At 39.9% G+C, this 20,828-nt stretch overlaps 1 protein-coding gene across 3 annotated transcripts in view; it reads left to right on the top strand.

Annotated features, from left to right (window-relative positions):
* GRB10 (growth factor receptor bound protein 10) overlaps window positions 1-20,828 on the top strand; it is a 136,658-nt gene that overhangs the window by 68,108 nt on the left and 47,722 nt on the right. For all 3 annotated transcript variants that reach the window (XM_065751717.1, XM_065751716.1, XM_065751719.1), the window contains 2 exons: window positions 13,577-13,793; window positions 16,066-16,207. In XM_065751717.1, the coding sequence (XP_065607789.1) occupies window positions 13,577-13,793; window positions 16,066-16,207 (359 nt within the window). The remainder of the gene's footprint in view (window positions 1-13,576; window positions 13,794-16,065; window positions 16,208-20,828) is intronic.

Consider the following 20,828-nt stretch of genomic DNA (forward strand, 5'->3'; position numbering starts at 1 on the left):
TAGCTTTTAAATAGGCTTGGAAAGAACTGAATCTCAAACTTTTGTGTGTGTATAATATTGTCATTACAGGTGTGCAATCTGCATGCGGTGTTTTGTACTAGTGGGAGGTCCTCATATACAGATTAAGTAGACCTTGAAAGATGCTACTATATCGCAGACTGTATTTTATTCACTGACCTGATGCAATTGCTGTTGAGTACTTTTTATGTATGCCTGCCTAAAAAAATATCAGTCAAAACATGCAAAGTGCCTTGTCTAGGTTACTTCAGTATGCTCTTTACTGAGGGTTTGTGGGAGTGTAGAGTGTTGTAGCACACCCTCATTTTGGGGTAGGGTATCAACAGAAGAATTGGTTGGTGGGGACAAAATTGGGATTACTGGTGGAGCAGGCACTATAGAAGTTAATGTGGTAGAAAAGAGCAAGCAAGTGGCTGTCATTGATGAAGTGCCTCCTGTGATGGAGGAGTAAGATGATAAGAATCTGAACTTTATTTGAATCAAGTTCAAAAGGAAGTGTTTCCCTTCAGCTCAGGCAAGGTAAATTTCGAAATGGGTTCCCAGAGATTGTGAAGGAAGCTTGGGTGGAGTCTGCACGGGAGGGCTGTTGGGGATGGAGAAAGCTATGAAACTAGTTCTAGCAGTTTCTGTGGTGCAAAAGCTCTTATACATGCCTTTACTCTTCTCAAACTGTGATGGAGTTTAATCCATTTTATGATCTTAGTTAAGAATTCGTGGTTGTATAAGCATATCAGAAAACAGAAACAAGCTTCATTTACTTTTTCCTTCTAAAACTTTAAGACACTTGTAGATAACTGTATATTTTGGTGTGACTCTGCCAGTGCTGTGGTTTATGCTTTACGTTGTGTATTTGCCAAATAAGAAAACAGCTTCCTTGCTTTTTTTGTTTTGCTTCATTTGGAATTTAGATTCTCTACAGATTCATTAAGGATCTGACAAAAAATTGTACATCATCAGTGGAAACACGTTATTGCTCCAAAGGAAATTGTTTTGATGTTATTGTGGTATTTTGTATTATTTATGGTGCCCGTAGCTTTGAAAAATCTTCTCGTGGTGTAAAAGCTGTTCCAAAATGAATTAGAACAGTGTACCAGTATACTTATGTAACTGAAATTTCTTTATTATTCATAAGCAAATATAATAAGCCAGCATTTTTTTTAAGGTCATGTGACAGAAGAGGAAAAAATGATGAATTTCCTCGTTTGATAAACTAGGCAAAGTCTGTGGAAGAACTGTTGTAATTTATCATTTGTGCAGTAATATTTATCCCCAGAGTGCAGCATTGTATCAATAAACCTCAGTCATCTCTGTCTTTGAACTTACCTGACTGTGATAAGTGCTAGACTATTTATTTCTGCCTTTATGTAAACACAGCACTGCAAGTGGTTCCTGACAGCCCTTCAGGATGGCGAGCTGTGTTGTGTGAGGGTACTTGAGAAATGTATAATTTCCAAGCAGCTGATATTGTTGCACTGAGGATGCAGAAGTTTGCAGCACTTTTCCTAAAGCCAGGAAGTATCAAGGGAAGATCAGTCTGAATTTCTTAATTGACTTAAATCTCATTTTGCCTGTTAGAATAGATAAGCCTTTGTCAAACTAATGATACTTTCAGCTAAAAAAGTAACAAACCAACCAAACAAACAAAATAAAAACAAAAACAAACAAAGAAAACCAGCAGATATAAAGTGGGGCAAAAGAAATCCATAAGAAACCAAAATACGGGATGAAAGATGTAGCTACATTTGTAGCTCTTGACAGCAAGCAGCTTCTTAAGTAATTGAAGTGTTTAAGGTGCTATTGACCAAAGCAATTAGTATGCAATTTCATTAATGAAGTTGGGATTGCAGTAACAACATTTGAGTCTTTCTGTCCAAATCAAGATTATGGGCAGTTTGTGACATGCACGGAGTGAGGCTGGAAGCCATGCATGGTTACGGTATGCTATAGCACCACTGTCTGAGTGGATTCGTTACTGCGCAAGGACATGTTTTGCACTGTGCATCTTGTTAGCACTTCTTAAGACGTTTCTTGTGCTTGTAAGCTTACATATGCAAGTATGTTTTTATAAGCTTGCATGTTTGTAAGTTTGTATATTAAAAACGGCATCACGGGACTTTTAATTTTTGAGTTTGTCTTTGCAGTTTAGTTATGAGCTTGCTCTTATTTATTAAAAAAATAAATAAAAATCAAAACAAACAAACAAAAAGCCCACCCAAATTACAGAGTTTCTAACCTGGAGGTTTGTAGCTGAATGGCAAGTGGATGATGTGCCCAGTGAACTCAGCAAGATTTGCGGGTGTGTATAGCTTGTACCCTGATGTGTAGCCATTAAAATATTATTCAGCAAATAATGATGAGTATTAGAGACTGGGTAGAATAAAAACACACATCGGGGTGAATCTATGGTCTGTGCCAAACGCAGGTCTCCCTCCAAGGATCTGTGGCAGCACTGTTTAGCTGCAGGTTTCTCCAGTTTGGTGACTGAAACTGTAGCAGCTTGCTGCTTGGACGATGATGGGTATTGCTACTGTAGCAGCTAACCTGAGCTTGCTGCTGCTGTTAAAAAGCCGTTTGAGGAAGTTCATCAGAACACCAAGGTTTTTTGGTGCTATGGTTATGCTTCTTGCCTGCCTTAAGCTCTGTCCAGTTTGTGGCCTCTTTCTAGGCCTAGGCCTCTGGGTTTGTGGGCATGCTTTTGGTGGAGGAGGCAGTTTTTACTGCCTTTCTGGGCTCTGTTTCACATGTGAAATGCAGTGAGATGAACAGGCTAACCTCTGGCCAATGGTGATGTACCTGGGGTCCTGGGTGTCCTTTGTCATGGATGCAGCTGCCTTAGGCTTACAGGGCTTGGTTGCTGTTGGAGTGGAGGAAGTGGAGGATGCCTTACAAACAGGCATCATTTGTTAACAGGGTACAAGCAAAGAGAAATACGTGTTCTCTGTCCAGATAGCAGTATTGCTTTGTGGGTGTGCATGGAGGTAGCCCCAGGTCTCTGCCCACAACCCTGTGAAACAGGATGGGATGGGAAGAGCAGCAGACTGGTCCTTAGGAATCACGTGATATCCTGACTACTATACTGGGAATGTGTGCAACTTGTAAAATTGAGTGTATGGATCTTGTAAGGACAATGAGCATAAACTGGACCCCTGGGATCTGACTCATATAGAGCTATGGTGGATTTTCAGTGAAGCATGTCTGTGGCTTTTGCTTTTGGGTTAACCTGATCCTAACTTATTTAACTGGTGCAGCTTGCCTGCAGGGTGTGAAAAAATGAAGGACCAAGCTTTTGAATAGCTGATTTAAAAAGAAAACCTGATTTGTCTAGGATTCTTTGATTCTAGAAGAAGCAAACAGCATCTGTTTTTCTTGGGCCTAGATATATTGGTAAATAGATTGCTTTTCCTTCTGCATCGTGACTGGTCTCAGCTGATTGACTGCAAGCAGTTGAATTAATATCAGTTGGAATAGTAATGCGTGGTCATGTAGAGTGACACAAGAGTAGGGGAGATTTTTTGACAGCTGAGGAAACTTCCTTACAGTTCTCTGTAACCAGCATCTCTGGTTTTTCCTTTTCGGTGCTGTTTTTGTGTGTTCTTCATTTTTACTGACCTGTTTTTAGCCTGTATTTATAATTAAAATAAAAATAGTAAGTTCCCCAATGGGAGCTCTTGGGACTGGGGGTAAAGGTGCTATTTGGGAATGCCCATTCCCCTTTCCAAGCCCAGCTCCCATGTCCTGGCTTGGAGCGCATGTGGCAGTGTCTCCAGGCAGCCATTTGGGATGTGAATGCAGCAATATGCTATGCCATCTGCGAATCTTTGCGACAGGGCTGTGGTGTTCCCTTCTAAAGCAGTAGAGAGGTTCATACCTTATTACAGTTACAATTCTGAAATTATCCACCCCTGTTGCTGGGCTTCCTCTGCTGGCAGAGTCAGGGGAGAGCTCCTTGTTTTGCACCTGACCTCGGTGTGCTGACTCCTGAGCTAGACTGGTGGGAAGAGAAAGGCTGAAACAGGCTTCTGACCCAAGGGCAAGGTATTCACGTGGACGTGGAATTAAATGAATACCCTGAAATAGATGACAAAGAAGCATAAGGAAAGCTGATAGCAGGTGATGCTGAGGAAACTAAGAGAATATCTGTCAGCAGCCGCCTTCCTCTGTAATAAAATGATGTTAACATAACAAAGCTCACTCACTGTTACTTCAGTTGTGAATTTAGAGAGTAACCAATTAGAGGCTCTTAGGAGACTTTTTTGATGTTGAAATTACGAACGACACTCCTGCAGCTCAGTCTCTTGTAGGTAATTTACTGAAATTACAGCTGGAGTTAATAGTAAACTATTAAACCAGCTGGTAAAAGAATCCCAAATTACTCCAGTGTTAAAGATCTGTACTTTTTGGTTATTTCAGTTCTCTTAACTAAACTCTGACTAGAAGTACCCTAAAATATGATGTATTCTTGTTGTCTGTTTTGCTGATACGTGGATCACAGCTAGGTAACTATTATGTTCTGAAAAGGCAATCTTTAATTAAGCCAGAGGAGTAGCTGATTCATTAATTACCACATGCAACTGCTAGAACTTGCGTTACATCCTCTTCAAAGTGCTCCCTAAGCCAGCAATAAAACTGTTCCAAGGAAATCCTAAAAGCTTGTGGTTTGAAGACCCAAAGACTGAAACTCTGATTATCTGGCATGAGGAGGTAGCTGCCTGATTTAATGATGATGACATTGCAGTGTTGGCTCTGCCCCTGCGCGAAGGGATGCACTAGCGGACCCCCCAGCTTAAATCACACGGAAGCCTTGCTCAGGCTGCAGTGTGGCACTGTTGAAGCAAAGTGATGCTGCTGCTCGAGGCACACAGCCCCTGTCCCCAGCCTGCCCTGCAGCCCCGAGCAGGATATTTGGGGCTCCGGCCATAGGTGAGTAGCAGCTCTGTACAAGGCTATGTGTTGCTGGACCCTGGAGTTGGGGTGAAGCTTGGACTTTCTTGGCAGGATGGGAGTGACTAATCCTGGCAGGAGTATTTATATCAGGTCCTAGGTAATGTTCAGCTGGGATTATGTGGCTAGGCATTACGACATTAATCAGGGAGAGAGCATAGATTCCCTGAAGGAAGGCGATAGATGCTTTGACTGCATTTTTTATTTTCCTTTGAGGGTTGCAAGACATGGTTGCTCTTCTCATCTGTATCCGTTTTAACTCCTTTTTGAACTCTGACTTGTCTGAGTTTTATTTATGTGTGTGTACGTGATTTGTGCTCTATTCGTTTTTCTGAGATGGGTAACAAAAAAAAAAGATATCTAAAACTAGTGTGATGAATAGAAATACGTACATGAGGAAATGGTGGAATAAATTTGAAAAAACAATCATTTTCATTCATGCAACGAACATAAGGAGAACGTGCTATTTTTAAAATATTTCTTTGGTTTCCTCAGTGTAAAAATATGCAGTATTAATAAACATTTGACTAAACCTGGCCCTTGCTGTGTCAAATTGCAGCTCATGCCGATACAGGATATCCTCTTAAAAGTTGCTCACCCATAAATATGGCTTTCTAATGTGAGATGCAGTCTGCCAAGCGTTTACTGTGTGGCCAGCAGACAGTATTTCAATTCATCAATCTGTTGCATCCGGTGTTGTGCTTCCTGAGTTTGGACTGGAAGTACCTTGTAGCAGGTCAGTAGGTCAGTGCTGTTTTTCCCTTGCTCTGAAAAGCCAGAGTGGGATTTCTGTTAATTTTTGTGCGGCTTCCACAGTCTAGCAGTAGTTCTGCTGCCCTGTTGGGCATGCCAGGCGTTACCCAGCTGTGTTCTTTGGAAGGATAAATGACAGCTTTCTCACCGTTACGATTTTGGAACGCCACAGCTTAGCTCTCTTTCCTAATTTTGCTGTAGAGATGATGCACCAGGACTGAGGTATCCAGTTCACCTTACCAGTAAGACAGGGTATGAGCAGAGGGTCCCTGATCTAGTTGTTTGGTAGGTCTGATGGTCTCATGCACTCGTTCACGTGCTCTCTTTAATTTTTTTTCTGCCTGTGTATGGAAAGGGCTTAAGTCATGATCATGACTTAAGCTTCACAGTTGCCTCTGTTTCTGCTCTGGGGTCTGCTTACCCCATGATGTATCAAGGATGATGTATCGAGGTTTTCTCTGATGGAACGGCTATATTCTTCTCTAGGCTTCCTCAGTATTGGTCTCTTCCAGCTCCAGGTTTGGACTTGGAAATGGTGCCCCGCAGTGTCCTGTGTGGTGCTTACAGGAGTCTCTTCTCTTGTCAGTGTTACTTACTATCCCCTGTAAAACTGAAGCAGTTTGGATTTTAGGTTTTAGGCTCAGCCAGACACATACTTTCCATTTAAGCTCTTTCTCAGACTTTTTCTTAAACTAGTATGTTAAAATCAGGTGATACGATAAAATGGTTCAGGGAAACCACTGAACCCAGCAGATGTTACCAGTTTCTTGAAAATTAATCATGACTGGATTTTGTAACCGTCCCAGGAATGATAATTTCCCAGAGGTCTACTTAACCTCAGACTGCTCTAAGTGATCTGTTTACTCACTATTTACTATACATCATTGCTTCTGCAAACATGAGCTGTGCAAAGAGCCTTTTGAAAGGCTGGTGGTTGCTGCTGACAGGAGCTTTGCCATCAATGACTGCTGGAACCAGGGTATAGTACGTTTGCTGACCAGCAGTTGGTCATTCCTACTGCCTGCACAGTAACACTGAATCATCTGGTGTTACATTTGGGGTTTGGTTCAAATTTGCACCTGATGCTTCTTTTAAGGATGTTGTTTTCTTTTTTTTTTTTTTTTTAAGCTTTCTTTTTTTTAAGCTGCATCTTCCTAGAAAATGTATATTGAGATTCAGTCTTCCCAGCTTTGTGTTCCCTAACTGGAGTGTTTGGGCATGTAAAAGGAACTGACCATAGTATAGCTCTTCTGTCTTCTTTCTCGTAATTGTAATAAACCTCATAGGTGTATGTATGATCATTGTTCTAGGTGTTCTAGATGTTTTCTTAGTTTTCTGTAGGTTACTCTGTCTCATAGCAAAGTCATTAGTACTTCAGCAGCAGAGGTGATGGTGGAACCCACTGCAAGCAGCCTTCAGTTGAGATGACAAATGTAAGTGCTTTGCAGTAAAGGGGCAGCGTGACTTGACAGTTCCTAGGTAACAAATGGGAAAGTGCATGCTGGGAGATGCTTCTTGAAGTTGTCTGTGAATAACTGCAGCCTCATCAAAAGGCAGAACCATTAAAAATCTTTATTAGATGTACTTTACCTTGATTTGATGTTTTACTGAGAGTCATGGTCTAGTGTGGAGATACTGTTGGTAGGTGGGCAGTTGGACTAGATGATCTTGGAGACTTTTCCAACCTTGATGATTCTATGGTTATTTCCTTCTGTAGGAAACCTGTAACTAGTTGTTCTTGTTACTCATTAGTGCTTTAATTTTGAAGAATACCCTTCATATGTAGCTCATTCCTGTAGTTGTTACCTAGCAACATTAATTTTGTTCAATTTAGTTTGTCTTCTGTTTCAAGAAGTTTTTAAAGCATATTGTAAGAACATTACTGGAGTCTAATAAACCTTTAGTAAGATGTTTATGAAGTAAATTCCCCCTCCCCTCCCCACTAATTTACTTGCCTGCATTTTGTGTTAATATTTCCTTTTTGACAGGGATTGAATTAGATGCACATGGGATTTAAAAAATTGCCTGGAGAATACTGGAGTGGTTACAAATTCCCTGTTGACTTCTGTGTGTGGCATTTCAGTGAGCTCAAGGATTGCAGATGCCTGTCTCACTGTCACACTCATTTACAGGCCATCATCTCTGCTTCTTTCTCTTCTTTTCATGGTATGATCTGTTTAGCATTTGGGATGCTGCACGTACGCTGATGCGACATTCTTTAAGCCAGCAACCATAGTTACAGTGTGGAGTAGAGTATTTCACTTAAGATGATGGATGTTACTTAGAAGGTAGACAGCTCTTCAGTGCAGAGTCCCATGAGGGCACTTATAGGGTACACAGAGATGAGGAGTTCAGAGGTGCAAGGCTGACATTTTAAAATCAGACTAGATCACTTTGAACTTGATGATGACTGTGGGAGACAAAGCTGGGCTTGTGTCTACTTCAAACAAACCAACCAACCTGCAGGGTTCTGATGTTGAATTAATTCAGTCTTTGGATACTGTTAACAGTTGGGTCCAGTGGTAGACCTGGAAAACAGAATGAATGCGTAGGATTTGTAGATGTTTTTAGTTGCTAGTCTTTTTGTTTCTCGTGCAAATCTGCCTCTCTGTGGTTCTTAACATCAGAAGGATTGATTGCGTGGAAGTGGAGCTGGTTCTGGGAGCTGGGATGCGTCATTCAGCGTTTCTGTTGAGATCACGGAGGAAGTGTCAAAGGAAATTGTAGGAAATTGCTTTGCATCACCCACCTTCTGTTGCATACATCTTCCTTGGGTGTAGTAGCTTTCAAGTCCTAGGTGCCTGCAAGCACAGGGGCCTGTAGGTAACACGAACTGCAAGTCCAAATAGGCAACTGGTGCCTGTGGCATCAGCAGAACTGATGCAGGTCATGGAGGGAGCTGAGACGTTTGTGTAAGCATGGAAAATGTGCTTACAACATTCAGAGGAAGAAGGGACCAGAGGACTGTGGCTTATGTAGAATGGATTTCTTTGTGTATCCTTACAGCACTGTGTGTTTTCAATGCTGACATCTTGCCAAAAAGCTTTAGTGGCTGGAATTTGTGAAAAACCTTATAAAACCAGCATTTGGACTTGGTTCTGGAGGGACATACAGTAGTAATGCTTTTCTGTCAGAAGGGGACAGAAGATCAAAAGCAGCAGCTGTCCTACTGTAATATCAAGTACTTGTTTATGTACACACTGTCATGTTACCTGTAGTATCAAATACACTTCCATGGAGACAGAGAGGTAGTACAACCTCTTTATAATTCTTTTGCTGAATTCTTAGTAGCATTCACGTTGGTCTTTTCTGTGAAATGATACGAGGAGTAAGGCTGAAGAATTAAATTCTGAAGTGAGCAAACAAGAAGGAAATTATATATATAAGTATACAGTTTTATCACAGCTGACTTAATTCCTGCCGTGTTTTTCAGAGCATTCTCTACAAGCTGCCCAGATTGTATGTAAAAGAGAAGGGTGTTTGCTGGGCTGCCATTTAGAGAAATAAAATGTAACCTAGTCTCTAGTCCAGAGCCAGGATTCTTTCCATGTTCAGCTTTTTTTTTTTCCAGTAAACAGAAGCTCTTCAATGTAACGAGCCCCTTGACAGCTGTGGAAATACCTGCTTAATTCAGGAGGCTGCCACAGATGAAGCTGTGCAGAACTCACTTCAGCGTTATCCTGCTTCAGAATAAGAAGGATCCTGCTTGTTCCCATTACTGAGTTGACACATCAAGGCCAGCAAGGACCAAAATAAGTAAATAAATTAGGATCTGGGGGACAGGGGAGGACTAGAAGCAGAAAGATAAATGGGACTTGGAAGTCCTTTGGTTAGGCACAGACTGAAGTTTACTCAAACCTAAGTGAGTGGCTGTCATCCCACTGTGGTATGCTCAAAAACAGTCAAATGGTATTCGAAGTACTTTAATTTTTATGGAGCATGAGAGCTTAGCTTACTAACTCGATAGTGGTTTTATTTTTATAACAGAGTTGTCTCTTGCCTTGGACTGATTTTTTTATTCTTTCTTGTAATTGAAATCATGATCTAATTTATCAAAAATATTACTTGCAACATCCAGTGGAGCTAGTTCGTGAGCAAAGCCAAAGTTTAACAAACTGTAGGCAAAAAAGCAAAATTAAGTTCAAAGTTCAATCCGAGGAGTGCACTTCAGTTCTGCTTGGGGAGAGGAAAGGTGTGGCAGTGTTGCTCATTGCCATGCCAAGTATATTTGCTTAGGGTAGAGGAAGTCTCCAAAACTACCAGTTTCTTTTCCATTACCAAAAGCTTATTACACAAAAAATAAAATCAACACCGAAAGTTCTTTTATTTATGGATAAATAAATAAGTAAATAGTGGGAGTTTGCCAGAGCTAGTTTTTGCCAATGTTTTCCTTGAAAAACAACTTTAAAAAGCTCAAGGCTGCTTGCATGTGTGTGCATGGAAGTGATAAACTATCCTCTATGCACTTCAGTTCAGAGAAGAAAAGCAGACATTGAATATCTCCTTTCACTGTAGAATTTAATTCAAGTTGAGGAAATAGTCATTAGCATCCATGGAAGCATACCTCTGCAAGATAGCTGGAGAAAGAAAGAGGCTTCCTTGAGTACCTGCAGCTCTGCCTGCTATAACCAACGAGGGTAAACCTTCCAGGTCAGTTGCAGTATTTGTGTGTGTGCATACTTGGAGGACCAGCATGGTAACACACTGACTTCAAGTCTTATGATGTTTAAATTTAGTGATTAGCTAGTAAGTCTCCTCAAAATCCAGCCCAGTCAGCATTTTGTTGTGATCTTGATGGAGATTGAATGTTGCTGGTTGGCAGGGAAAGGTACTCTGAAGGACTGCACTGTATCTGAAATTTCCTTTTGGATACTATACCTGCAGGTGATTAACATTTATCTTAGAAGTCCCATGGATTGCTAATTTTATTTTTATTTAATTGGGCTCTGTAGAGAAGCTTCACCAAGTAGCACTGTATTGCTTGACAGGCTGAGACATCTGCTGGCACTTCTGAGGCAGGCTTGCAACATTGAGGCTTCCTATTGCAATGTGCTGAAATATCTCCACAACATAACGGTACTTAACAGTAATTGCTATTGTATAAAGATGAAACTGTGTCAAATTCAAGATTGAAGGTTTTTATGTCCACAAAGCTTTATGATCTGCACTCCTGCAAAAGTTTTGTGGAAGAGTTGATGGCTGTAATTAGCAGTGCTTCACCCCTGGAGAAGAGGAACCTACAGGAGTGAAACCAGATTCTGGAGTTCAGTGCAACATATTATTAAGAAAGCTCTGTATTTGCCTGTCTTGTTGGAAGTTGAATTTAGGTGTGTAACTACACTTAAAAGCCTGCTAATGGCAATTGAGTGCTTTAAGAAGTGTGCTTGGTTTGTTTAGTGTTCTGCATGAAGTGCCTCATTTTGTGCTTTATTAAGACTTTGTATTACACCTTTGTGTCTGGTTATTCAGGTAGCTTGAGCTCACTCTTAGTTGTTCCTCTGTGAGTTACAATCATCTGAAAACTTAATGACCTTTCATATTCATAGCCTTCTCTAGGTTGTTAATAAATTAGCACCCTCAAGGACAGAACTGTGCAGACTTCCTCAGATTGTATGTCTTGACTTTCTTCCCTTCCAGTGTTAGCGGCTGTAGTTCACTCAATGACTCTGTGGCCAGGGTCTTTTATTCTGCACCTCCTTCACCAATTGCTAAGCTTTTACTTGACAGACATCTGAGAACCTATGGCTTAGTCCTCCAGTACTTCAGTTGAATGATAAAATTCAAAAGCCATGTAATGATCCAGCCTCTTCCTCTTTATACTCCTACTCTTGTGGTTCCCTTCCGATTGCTCAAGAGGTGTTGTAGATACGTGTTCTCCAAACAGGATAAGAATGTGGAGGATGGAATGACATTTAAATTGTAACTCTGTCTCAGAATCCTGAATCTCAGAATAGCCTGAAAATGACTTTATCCAAGCAGGCAAGGACTAGACTATTACAAAATATGAGCAGACAGAGAAGATAGTGCAGCGTAGCGAAGGTGTCTTAATAGTTGGATAGTACCTGTAGTACCTGCTAAGTACAGAGACTGAGGGAAATAACAATAAAGAAATAAAAAAGAGGAAACCTGTTTGTTGGCGGTGCTGGGTTTTTTTGGGTTTTTTTTTTTTTTTTTTGAGTGTTGGGTTTGTTTGTTTGTTTTGTTCAGATACATGTTCAAACCTACAGATGCTGTGAGTACAATTTCAGTGAAGGCCAAGTGGTTCTTACTTTAATACTAGTTCTCCTGACTTTCACTGAGGAATGGAATATTTCTAATGATCAGATAGAGCTCAGATGTATGTACGTGACTAGCACATTTTCTCAGCAGATCTTCAGTTCATCCAGTGCCAAGGACCTATGGTCATCAGTGTTCAAAACAAGTGCAGTGCCAGTGCAGTGGTACTGTTTCTGATGATGCCTACCAGAAAGTTGATTCTGGTACAAAATAACTTACGTTATCTCAAAAAAGAAAAGAGAAATAATAATAAAAAAAGCTGGTAGTGGATCATAAGATTAATAATTATTCCTGTTGGCCCAAGTTGGACTCAGTGATTTATGAGTCCTTTCAGCTCAGGATATTCTACAATTTAACTAGAAAATGTGGACAAAGTATCAATGCAAGTACTTGCTTCAGGCAGGAATCATATTTTAGCTGCATAGTCCTTTGTAAATGTTAGCTAGCTCTGTTAGGGTCCTCTGCTTTTATCCATTTCTGTCATGAACAGTTCTGAGAAACCAGAGTTTGTAGGCAGCTGTGGTATGTTGTACCAGGCCAGTTGATACAGTGGGAAGACAGGGTGAATTGTTGGAAACAATTGAAGTGCTTGGTTACTTCACAGTGACTGTCTGAACAAAAGCCTATGTGTGTGTTCCTCAGTGTGTTGAACTTGTGATACAGAGTAACTTGTGGCCAGGGTGTAATTACAGTAGACTGAGATTGGAGTTCAGAGAGTGGTTAGTTCAAAAGGCTCCCAGTTTTGTTGTCTTGCAGGGTAATTATTGTTACAGAGGAACAAATGAACTCGAGTTACTTACTTGAAGGTAAATTGGCATGCACAGAAGGGTTGGTGTACGTCTCAGGGACTAATGATGTTTCTCTAAGCATGCGTGCCACATTCCTGGTTGATTTACTTGAAGCTCCTTAAGGCAGGAGTCTCCTTACTCCACTGCAGGAATAAACTTACAAAACTTCTTATAAAAACTTCTTATAAAGTCCTTGGAATGACAGTTAAAAACTTAGCAGCTCCCTTCAAAATACTTTATCTCAAAAACAGGCAGATGTCCAGATTAGGGGGTTTTTAGGAAACTAACAGCAGATTTTCCCACTTAGGAAGTGGAGGTGTTTATCTTCCACCTGATGACTTGTGTGCCACTATCCCTTTTTTGTCTTTAGGGTACTAGACCTTCCAAATGGCATTTATCACACTGTTTGACAATCTGCGCTTGATGTACTGACAAGCTGAACTGAGATATTTGTGAAATGCTTTTTGAAATGTGTGTCAGTTTAAGTGGTGCTTTACATCAGCATTGGAATTAAAAATCACACAAATTATCAGCGAATAGTATACGTATACTCTAAAGATCAGTAAATACTGTGGTAGAAATATTTCATTCAGAGTCACTGGCATTTTGCTGAAGAAGACAGACGTGATCACCAGTGGCTTTTTTTGGAAGTTGCTGTTTTTTTCTGTAAAAGAAATAAAAATTTGCACTGTAAAGATATAACTATAGATTATGTGACCGAAATTCAGTCCTCGATCTTTCCAAATTTATTTTGTCTGCAACTTTCACATACGTCATGCTGCTTTTACTTTGTCTTTCAGATGACGACGTGGACCTAGAAGCTTTGGTAAATGACATGAATTCATCATTTGAAAGTTTGTACTCGACATGCAGTATGCAGTCGGAAACCACTCCGCTCCTTCAGAATGGCCAGCTTAACCGCAGCCCGCTGCCCGCCTCAGGATCCAGCGCCCTGCAGCCCACGTCTCCCAGGCAGAAGGTGCAGCGGTCTCAGCCTGTGCGCATTATGGCAGTCAGGTAGGACCAGGGGACTGCACCCTGTTTGCTTCAAGTCATCTTGAAGCAGCTTTGAAGGATCTACATTTGGAAGAAGTAGATCGGCTCCACTGGGGGTCTTGTAGCATCACAGCGGTCTTTATGTAGGAAGAAAATTCACTGGGTAGGCGAAGGATAGAGATTCTCCATGTATTTTGTAAAATGCAGACGTGCCGTTCTTCTACTTTCTTAAGTGTCTTTGATAGCAGGCATAGATAGAAGCATAGGACTGATATCGACTTTCAGAAGCGATGTCCATGTTTGGAAACAAATCCAAGTGTTTATAAGTTGTTCTGCCAGCAGTACTGACAATTAACAGCTTCTTGACATTATACATCACGAGTGATGTAGATAGATGAGGTTGCATTCAGCTGGTTTTCATATATAAAAATATCTCTCAGTGGAAGCTTTCTGTAAGGTGCAAGAGAAATAAAAATGAATGTCTTGTGCTTCTTTAACCATTCTTCCCAGAGCACTCTGTTTCACTTGAGCACATTGTGGTAGACATTACAGGAGTGTTTTAGGATGTCTCCCTTTTGAAATGAAGCTTAAAGTGAAATGCTTTACACACAGACTGGAGGTAACCAGAGAGCCTATAGGTAATGTTGAGACTCTTAAATCTTTTTAAGAAATGTCAGTATGTGCATCTCTGTTTCTTCAATCAGATATATTTGTTATTTTCTTTTCCTTCTAGCTGACAAAGGCTTCACTGAGGCAAGTGGGGAGCAATAATAATAGAAGAAAAATCTAAGATCTAAAAAGGATTGCTCCTAATTCTTTACACTGATGTATTTCCTATGGGAATTACATTCTTAAGACAGGCAGCTTTTCTATATGGAAGTGCAGTATGCAGTTACTGCATTATACAGCCAGTGATGCAATTGTTCTTACAAGTTTCAGGTTTGACCTTGAATACAGTGCTGTATTAACAAATTTGCTCTCGAGGACTCAGTTTTGTTGTATCTTAATCAAAACACTCCTTTTAATTGTTTTTGGCATTTCTAAACTTAGCGACTTTTTTTTTGAAAGATACTTCAGCTTCATAAATCCTATAGAGCATCATGTGTTTATCATTGAAGAAAATAATGACAAAACTTTTATTCAGATGTATCTAGACACCTTTCTAGTACAGGGCAGTGGCTGTGTCTTTTCTTCATCCAGAGCAGAATGGTTACTACTCTTGAAAGTACTGCTTTATGTTTATCTCAGTGATATAATAAATGATGCATGGCAGCATTCTAGGCAGAGCCGAGTGCAGCATAGTCTAATTTCCAGTTAAGAAAGCAGCACCTTTTGAATTGCCAGGTGTGTAATTCCAGTTCTTATAACAGAGGTCACTGCAAACAGGCTGAAGAACTCAAAAAAAAAAAAAAAAAAAAAAAAGCGGTCAAATTAAGTTTTGAGTGGTTTGCATTTCAATTACAGGAAACTTCTACGGTTGCCACTAGGTGGTGCATTCTGCAAAGGAGTTAAAAGCAAACCTGACCTAGAGTCACCTAGTAACAGGAGCAGCAGGAAACTTAAAGCAGTCTGCATGGTGGTGAACAGTCATCTTTTCTAACATTACTGTGCTAACTGGAAGACCTTTAGTTGGTGTGAGCAGTACAGGTGTACTGCAGACTGGAACTTGCAATTGTGTTGGTCCTGCTTAGACTTAATGAGATGCATCTCAGGAGATGCATGTAAAACTTGTCTGAATAGTAATTTTACAAGTTACATAAGCTAGGAGAGTGTAATTGCAGTTTACTACTCAAGGTGAGTCTTCGTGTTTTCATCTCTGCAGGAAATGCTGACTTGCTTAGAAATAGAATGTCATATTGTAATGAAGTGACAGTATCAATTTCAACCTCAGCATGCCTACTTTACTGGGAGACATGTTTCTTTGCAGATCCTTGTGGAATTTGGCTCCAAATTCCTGCAGTTATGTCCTCCTGCTTTTTTTAGGTCAGTTTGAAGATCTTAACTAAATTTCTGACACTCGGAGTTGAAGCCTGTAAGTTAGTGCTTTTTACAGAGGGTATAAGCTGATATTTCTGTTTACTTTTTGCACAAGATTCCCATATTTATTCACCCAAGTGATTGAGTTCTAAGCAATAAAACAAGCTAGATGCATGAGTGGTCGTCTTTTCACATGCTGTTACCTAAAATAGGCTTGCAGTTGCTGTAGCTGTAGAATTGTTGAATCAGGTGATGGGGCAGGAGATACAGTCCTAGTGATGCCAGTTTGCTCCTCTTAATGCTTCTGTGTCTGTAGGCGTCTACAAGAAGAAGAGCAGCAATTCAGAACATCATCATTGCCAGCCATACCAAATCCATTTCCAGAACTCTGTAGTCCTGCAAGCTCTCCAGTGCTGGCCCCTGGATCTTTACCTCAGAGTCAACCTGCTAATAAACATGTGAGTATGGAGCAAAGCTTTCTGTTACATGCTAGCATTCAAACCTGCAATGAACGATTTCATTTTGAAGGCAGAGAGGCTAAGTTTCCAGATACGTAGAAATGTCTGTAGGCTTCATCTGTGAGTAGAGCAGCGCTAGAAAGAACATCTTCAGAGAGAGGCTTGAAAGTTTTTGTTTCTCGTTAAAAGTTTGTAAGAATAAAGCAAGTCTTTTACAAGTATATGCATGCTGTGAGTGAAGCAGTAATGCCTAATATCTTTGGAATTGCATTATCCAAGGTAATGACTTACTAATTCAGAAGTCAGGTTAGGGTTGGAGCAGTATCTGTGAATGTTACACCACATAGTCTGGTTGCCCCAGAGATGTTTAACAACCCGTTTCCATTTAAAATTTGTTGCCTCTGTAAGTAGCTGTCTGTTCTCTTTGAGGACATGGTGCCTCATTGTTTTGCTGTTTTTCAGAAAGCAAAATACTGTTCTTAGAGCACATAACTAGGCACAGCTCCTTCTAATGGGACTGATGAGCAGAACTGCCCCATGGTTGAGTAGCTTCCCAAGTCCTTTATACAGTAAAGTTCTTTACAGTTTTGTAAACCATGCTGTCTTGCACAGGGATTTAAAGAAAATACTCCCACAAAAACAACGGTGTAAGCAACAATACTGAATACTGTCTTAGAATGGATGTGCACTTGAGTACCCATAAAAATGATGTTGTTCTCTGCTGCTGCTGGTTTAGTTTGTAAGTAGCACCTGTGACTGGTATCATTAAGGGGTTTGGGGAGGCAGTTCAGCTACGAGCAGTAGACCATAACACGCAGTCCTGTATATTCTGTATTACTTTATATCTCTGTAAAGAGCTGTCAGCTTTCTTGAAAGATTCATTGTTTGGTTCTTTGGTTTTACTGTATTTCTTACACATATGAAAGTGAGATAGATAAACAAATAATGCCTTAAGAGAATAGTGAGTCATGCAGTTATAAATTTAACATGGTCTTGTGTGAGTCCTCAGTAACTGCTAAGCAGAGAGGCTTTTCTGCCAGGGGAGTGGTAATCTGACTCTGGGGAGAGAAAACAATGGGCAATTCTCTAGTGTCTCCTGGTTCTTGCCAACAGAACAACAGCATGGCTGCTTTTTGGAGGCAAGCTAAAGTTACAGATGAGTCTGCATTTATCTTTCTAAATGTTTCTCACTTTGCTTTTTATTTTTGATTCACTAGATATAGCCACACCACCAAAAGGATTGCTCTACAAAGCCTTAAGAATCCTAAAATATCTGTGTGTCATTTTTGGATGATATTTAGAAACTAAGGGTTTAACAGGATCTAAGAATAAAAGCAAACATACCCTTAACATATGTAAGAAGATGACTATGAAGACTGAATAATAGCATTTTTTTTGTAAATTCTACTTCATAGTTCTCTGTTAAAAATACACTTAATCTAAAAATGATAAACGGTGACAAACCATTTCAAGGCCTAAAATGAAATACAGATGAAATTTTTAATCAAAGACAAACCACTGTAATTGTAAAAGTTGTGGGGTATAAGAGGAGCTGGAACATTTAGATGGTAATGGCTTCTATAGGTGCAGATACACTGCTCATTTCAGTTTATCAACTGATTGGAGGCAAATAAGAAACACTTGCTTGACCCAAGGGAAGGGTAGGAAGTCATCATTTTCTTATCTTTAATGGAATAGTAGAAACAGAACTGAAAAAAATCCTCTAGCTTTAGAATATTGATGGGCATGAATTTTAAAATAATAATTAAGAAAAAGTGAAGTTCCTTTGTGAAGAGAAACATTTTGTTTAATGTCTCAGATATAAATATGAAGGCCCATTCAGCCTCCCCAGAGCACCTTAATTATATTTAATCCAGTTGTAGTACAATTCAACAAAAACTGGAAACATAGTCAGTTTAAAAAACAAAAAATTCTCAAGAAATGTTACAGATTTTCTTACCTTCATCCAATGTAAGAAAAAAAAAAGGTAGACTTTGGGAATTCTGATATATTGTTTTAGGATACACTTTCATTTACATAAGTGGATAATAAGCTACTGGTTAATGGAGTAAAGGACAATTTTAGTGAAAGGAGGATGGCAAAAGTACATTTTAATGGCCAGCACTTAGTTAAAATGAGCCATATGAAAAAAGCAAACAAAAAACAAAACAGCTACAACAAAAAAAACCCAACACCTGAATACAAACCGTAGATTTAGAATGCTGAATGGAAACCAAGATCAAATGTAATGATGCTTAATGTAAGTTCTTTACTTGCAGGTTATAAACAAGGATTAAAATTGGAGATTGGAATGAGCTGTTCTGCTTATATGGGTTATGTGATGTGTTAAGGAAAAGGGGTTCCCTGCAGCCTGCTGAGCCTTTGGGGGCAAATAGGCAAAGAGCAGTTGCAGCCTGTACTGTGAGCCCAGAAAGCTCTGATCACAAGTTTTGTCACAGCATGTGGTGGCATAGGCGAAATGTTGCCTTTGGTCAGCTTCTATTTAGGGGGGCTTTAGAGGGCCCCAACTTGTCTTGGGCTGCAGAATGGAGTAGGTTCATAGGTTCATTAGGTTGGAAAGGACCTACAAGATCATCTAGTCCAACCATCCTCCTATCACTATCCCTACCCAACTACTAAATCAAATCCCTTAGCACCTCATCTAAACGCTTCTTGAACAGCGCTAGGGATGGTGCCTCAACCACCTCCCTAGGCAGGCCATTCCAGTGCCTGACCACTCTTTCAGAAAAAAAATGTTTCCTCAGGTCTAATCTAAATCTTCCCCGGCGCAACTTGTGGCCGTTCCCTCTCGTCCTGTCATTATTTATCAGAGAGAAGAGTAGATATATTGTTTGTTGACTGAAAAATTACTGGGGAGCTGAGATGTCTGGTGTGACTTTCAAAGAGATGAAGCATTCTTAATATTGGTGCTTATGGAACAGCTTGATCTTGCTTTTCAGTAATTCAGAAACACAACCCTGCAGTGATGGAAACTGTTTGTGGTTATGCTAGAGGAATCTAAACATCCAGTTGTGTTAAGCACAGAAATGACAATTCTCATGTCATACTACCAGGTCTTGAGTATAAAGAGTGTATGCTACGTTCCAGTCTTACTAAATTAAAAGTGTCAGTGTATAGTCCAGTGTATAGTTACCTTTAGGAAAAGGATGCATGTGGGAATGAATGTGAGTCATAAAATGAGCTTTCAGACCATAAAGTTTGGATTATAAAAAATAATTTAAAAAAAGGGGTGCGGGCTCTTTATACACCAATTTTTACTACTTTAGCTGGAGCTTAAGACATGTATTTCTTGTTAAGACACTTCAGACCCTTTTCCTATTTTATTCAGTTTCCCCAACTTTTTTCAACAAGAAGTTTGCAACATTTTGCTTATGCGCTGCTGGGCATTTGTTTCATGTTTTATCTTTGCAAAGAAAGGTAAAAGCAGTAAATCACTGAAAAATAGCTGTAATAAATCACTCCCTTTTTGTTGTTGTCATTGTTTTTTGCAGTTGATATTTTTGTTATCTTGTGATAAACTATTCTCTTTGTTTTATTCAAAAAAAAGATATTAATGTGCTGAGAATTATTTCATTTTTCCCACGAGATCTGTTGGTGTCTGTACTGGTCTCACCTCAGTAGGAAATAGTGTGCACTTGCTACCTGTAGTGCCATTGAGCACTTTAGTGTCGCAAAGCTGGTGGCTGCAGGAGCTAGAACTGCAACTACTCTCCTAAAATCAGAGAGCAGTGAGAAGCAGGAGCCTCCTGTAAGAAAGCAGGAGTCTCATTCACTTCTGCAACTGTGGCAGAGTCCACACCAAATTTGCTGACAGCTCAGACTTCTCATCTGATCTGCAGATCGCGTAGTTGTTGCCTTTGTGCTGTGATAATGGTCTTTCTTGAAAATTGAAAGCTCACGTAGGCAAATGGATTAATTGCCCGGTGGGGTAAAGCACCAGTACATCAGTCCTGGATGTAAAACTGAGTATTAGGTTTACTGGAGTCAATGAAGATTTACTCTTCTTTATTAAAAAAAAAAAAAAACAAATACGTAAATACACTGGGTTTTTTAATCACATAGGCAGCTTGATTACACTGATGTAAGATTTCATAGTAACAAACTAAGAAAATAAATGTTGAACCTTTAAATAGTTTCAAAAGCTGTACTGCACTGTCCAACGTCCACAGTCTGGAGCAGCTCTGAGCTAACACAGCTGTGTTATCGAACACTTTCTAGCATCAGAAGTTAAAACATGTATTGTAGTTGAGCAGACAGATACTCCTGGGAGGTTCAGCGTTATTATCCTTTCTTACAATTCTGCAGGTAGAAAAAGCCCATTTTGTGTTAAATTTTATACTGAGAAGTTTTAGATGTCAACCCAGGCAGTTCTGTATAAATTAGCACCACTGAAGTCAACAAGCTTGTGAGCACAGGAGTTGGAAAAACTGACTACCTGTGCTTTTGAATCAATAGCTACTTAAGAAAAAATGTGACTGCAAATGACTGCAATTTCATCAGTTGCTGATGGGACGAGCGTGATGCTTCAGATGTCTCATGTTTGGAGAAATCATAGAATGGCCTGGTTTGAAAAAGACCTCAGAGGTAATCTCATTTCAGC

The sequence above is a fragment of the Cyrtonyx montezumae genome, unplaced genomic scaffold (assembly GCF_038088225.1).
Source record: "Cyrtonyx montezumae isolate F1298 unplaced genomic scaffold, pur_monq_1.0 scaffold_8, whole genome shotgun sequence".
Lineage (NCBI taxonomy): Eukaryota > Metazoa > Chordata > Aves > Galliformes > Odontophoridae > Cyrtonyx > Cyrtonyx montezumae.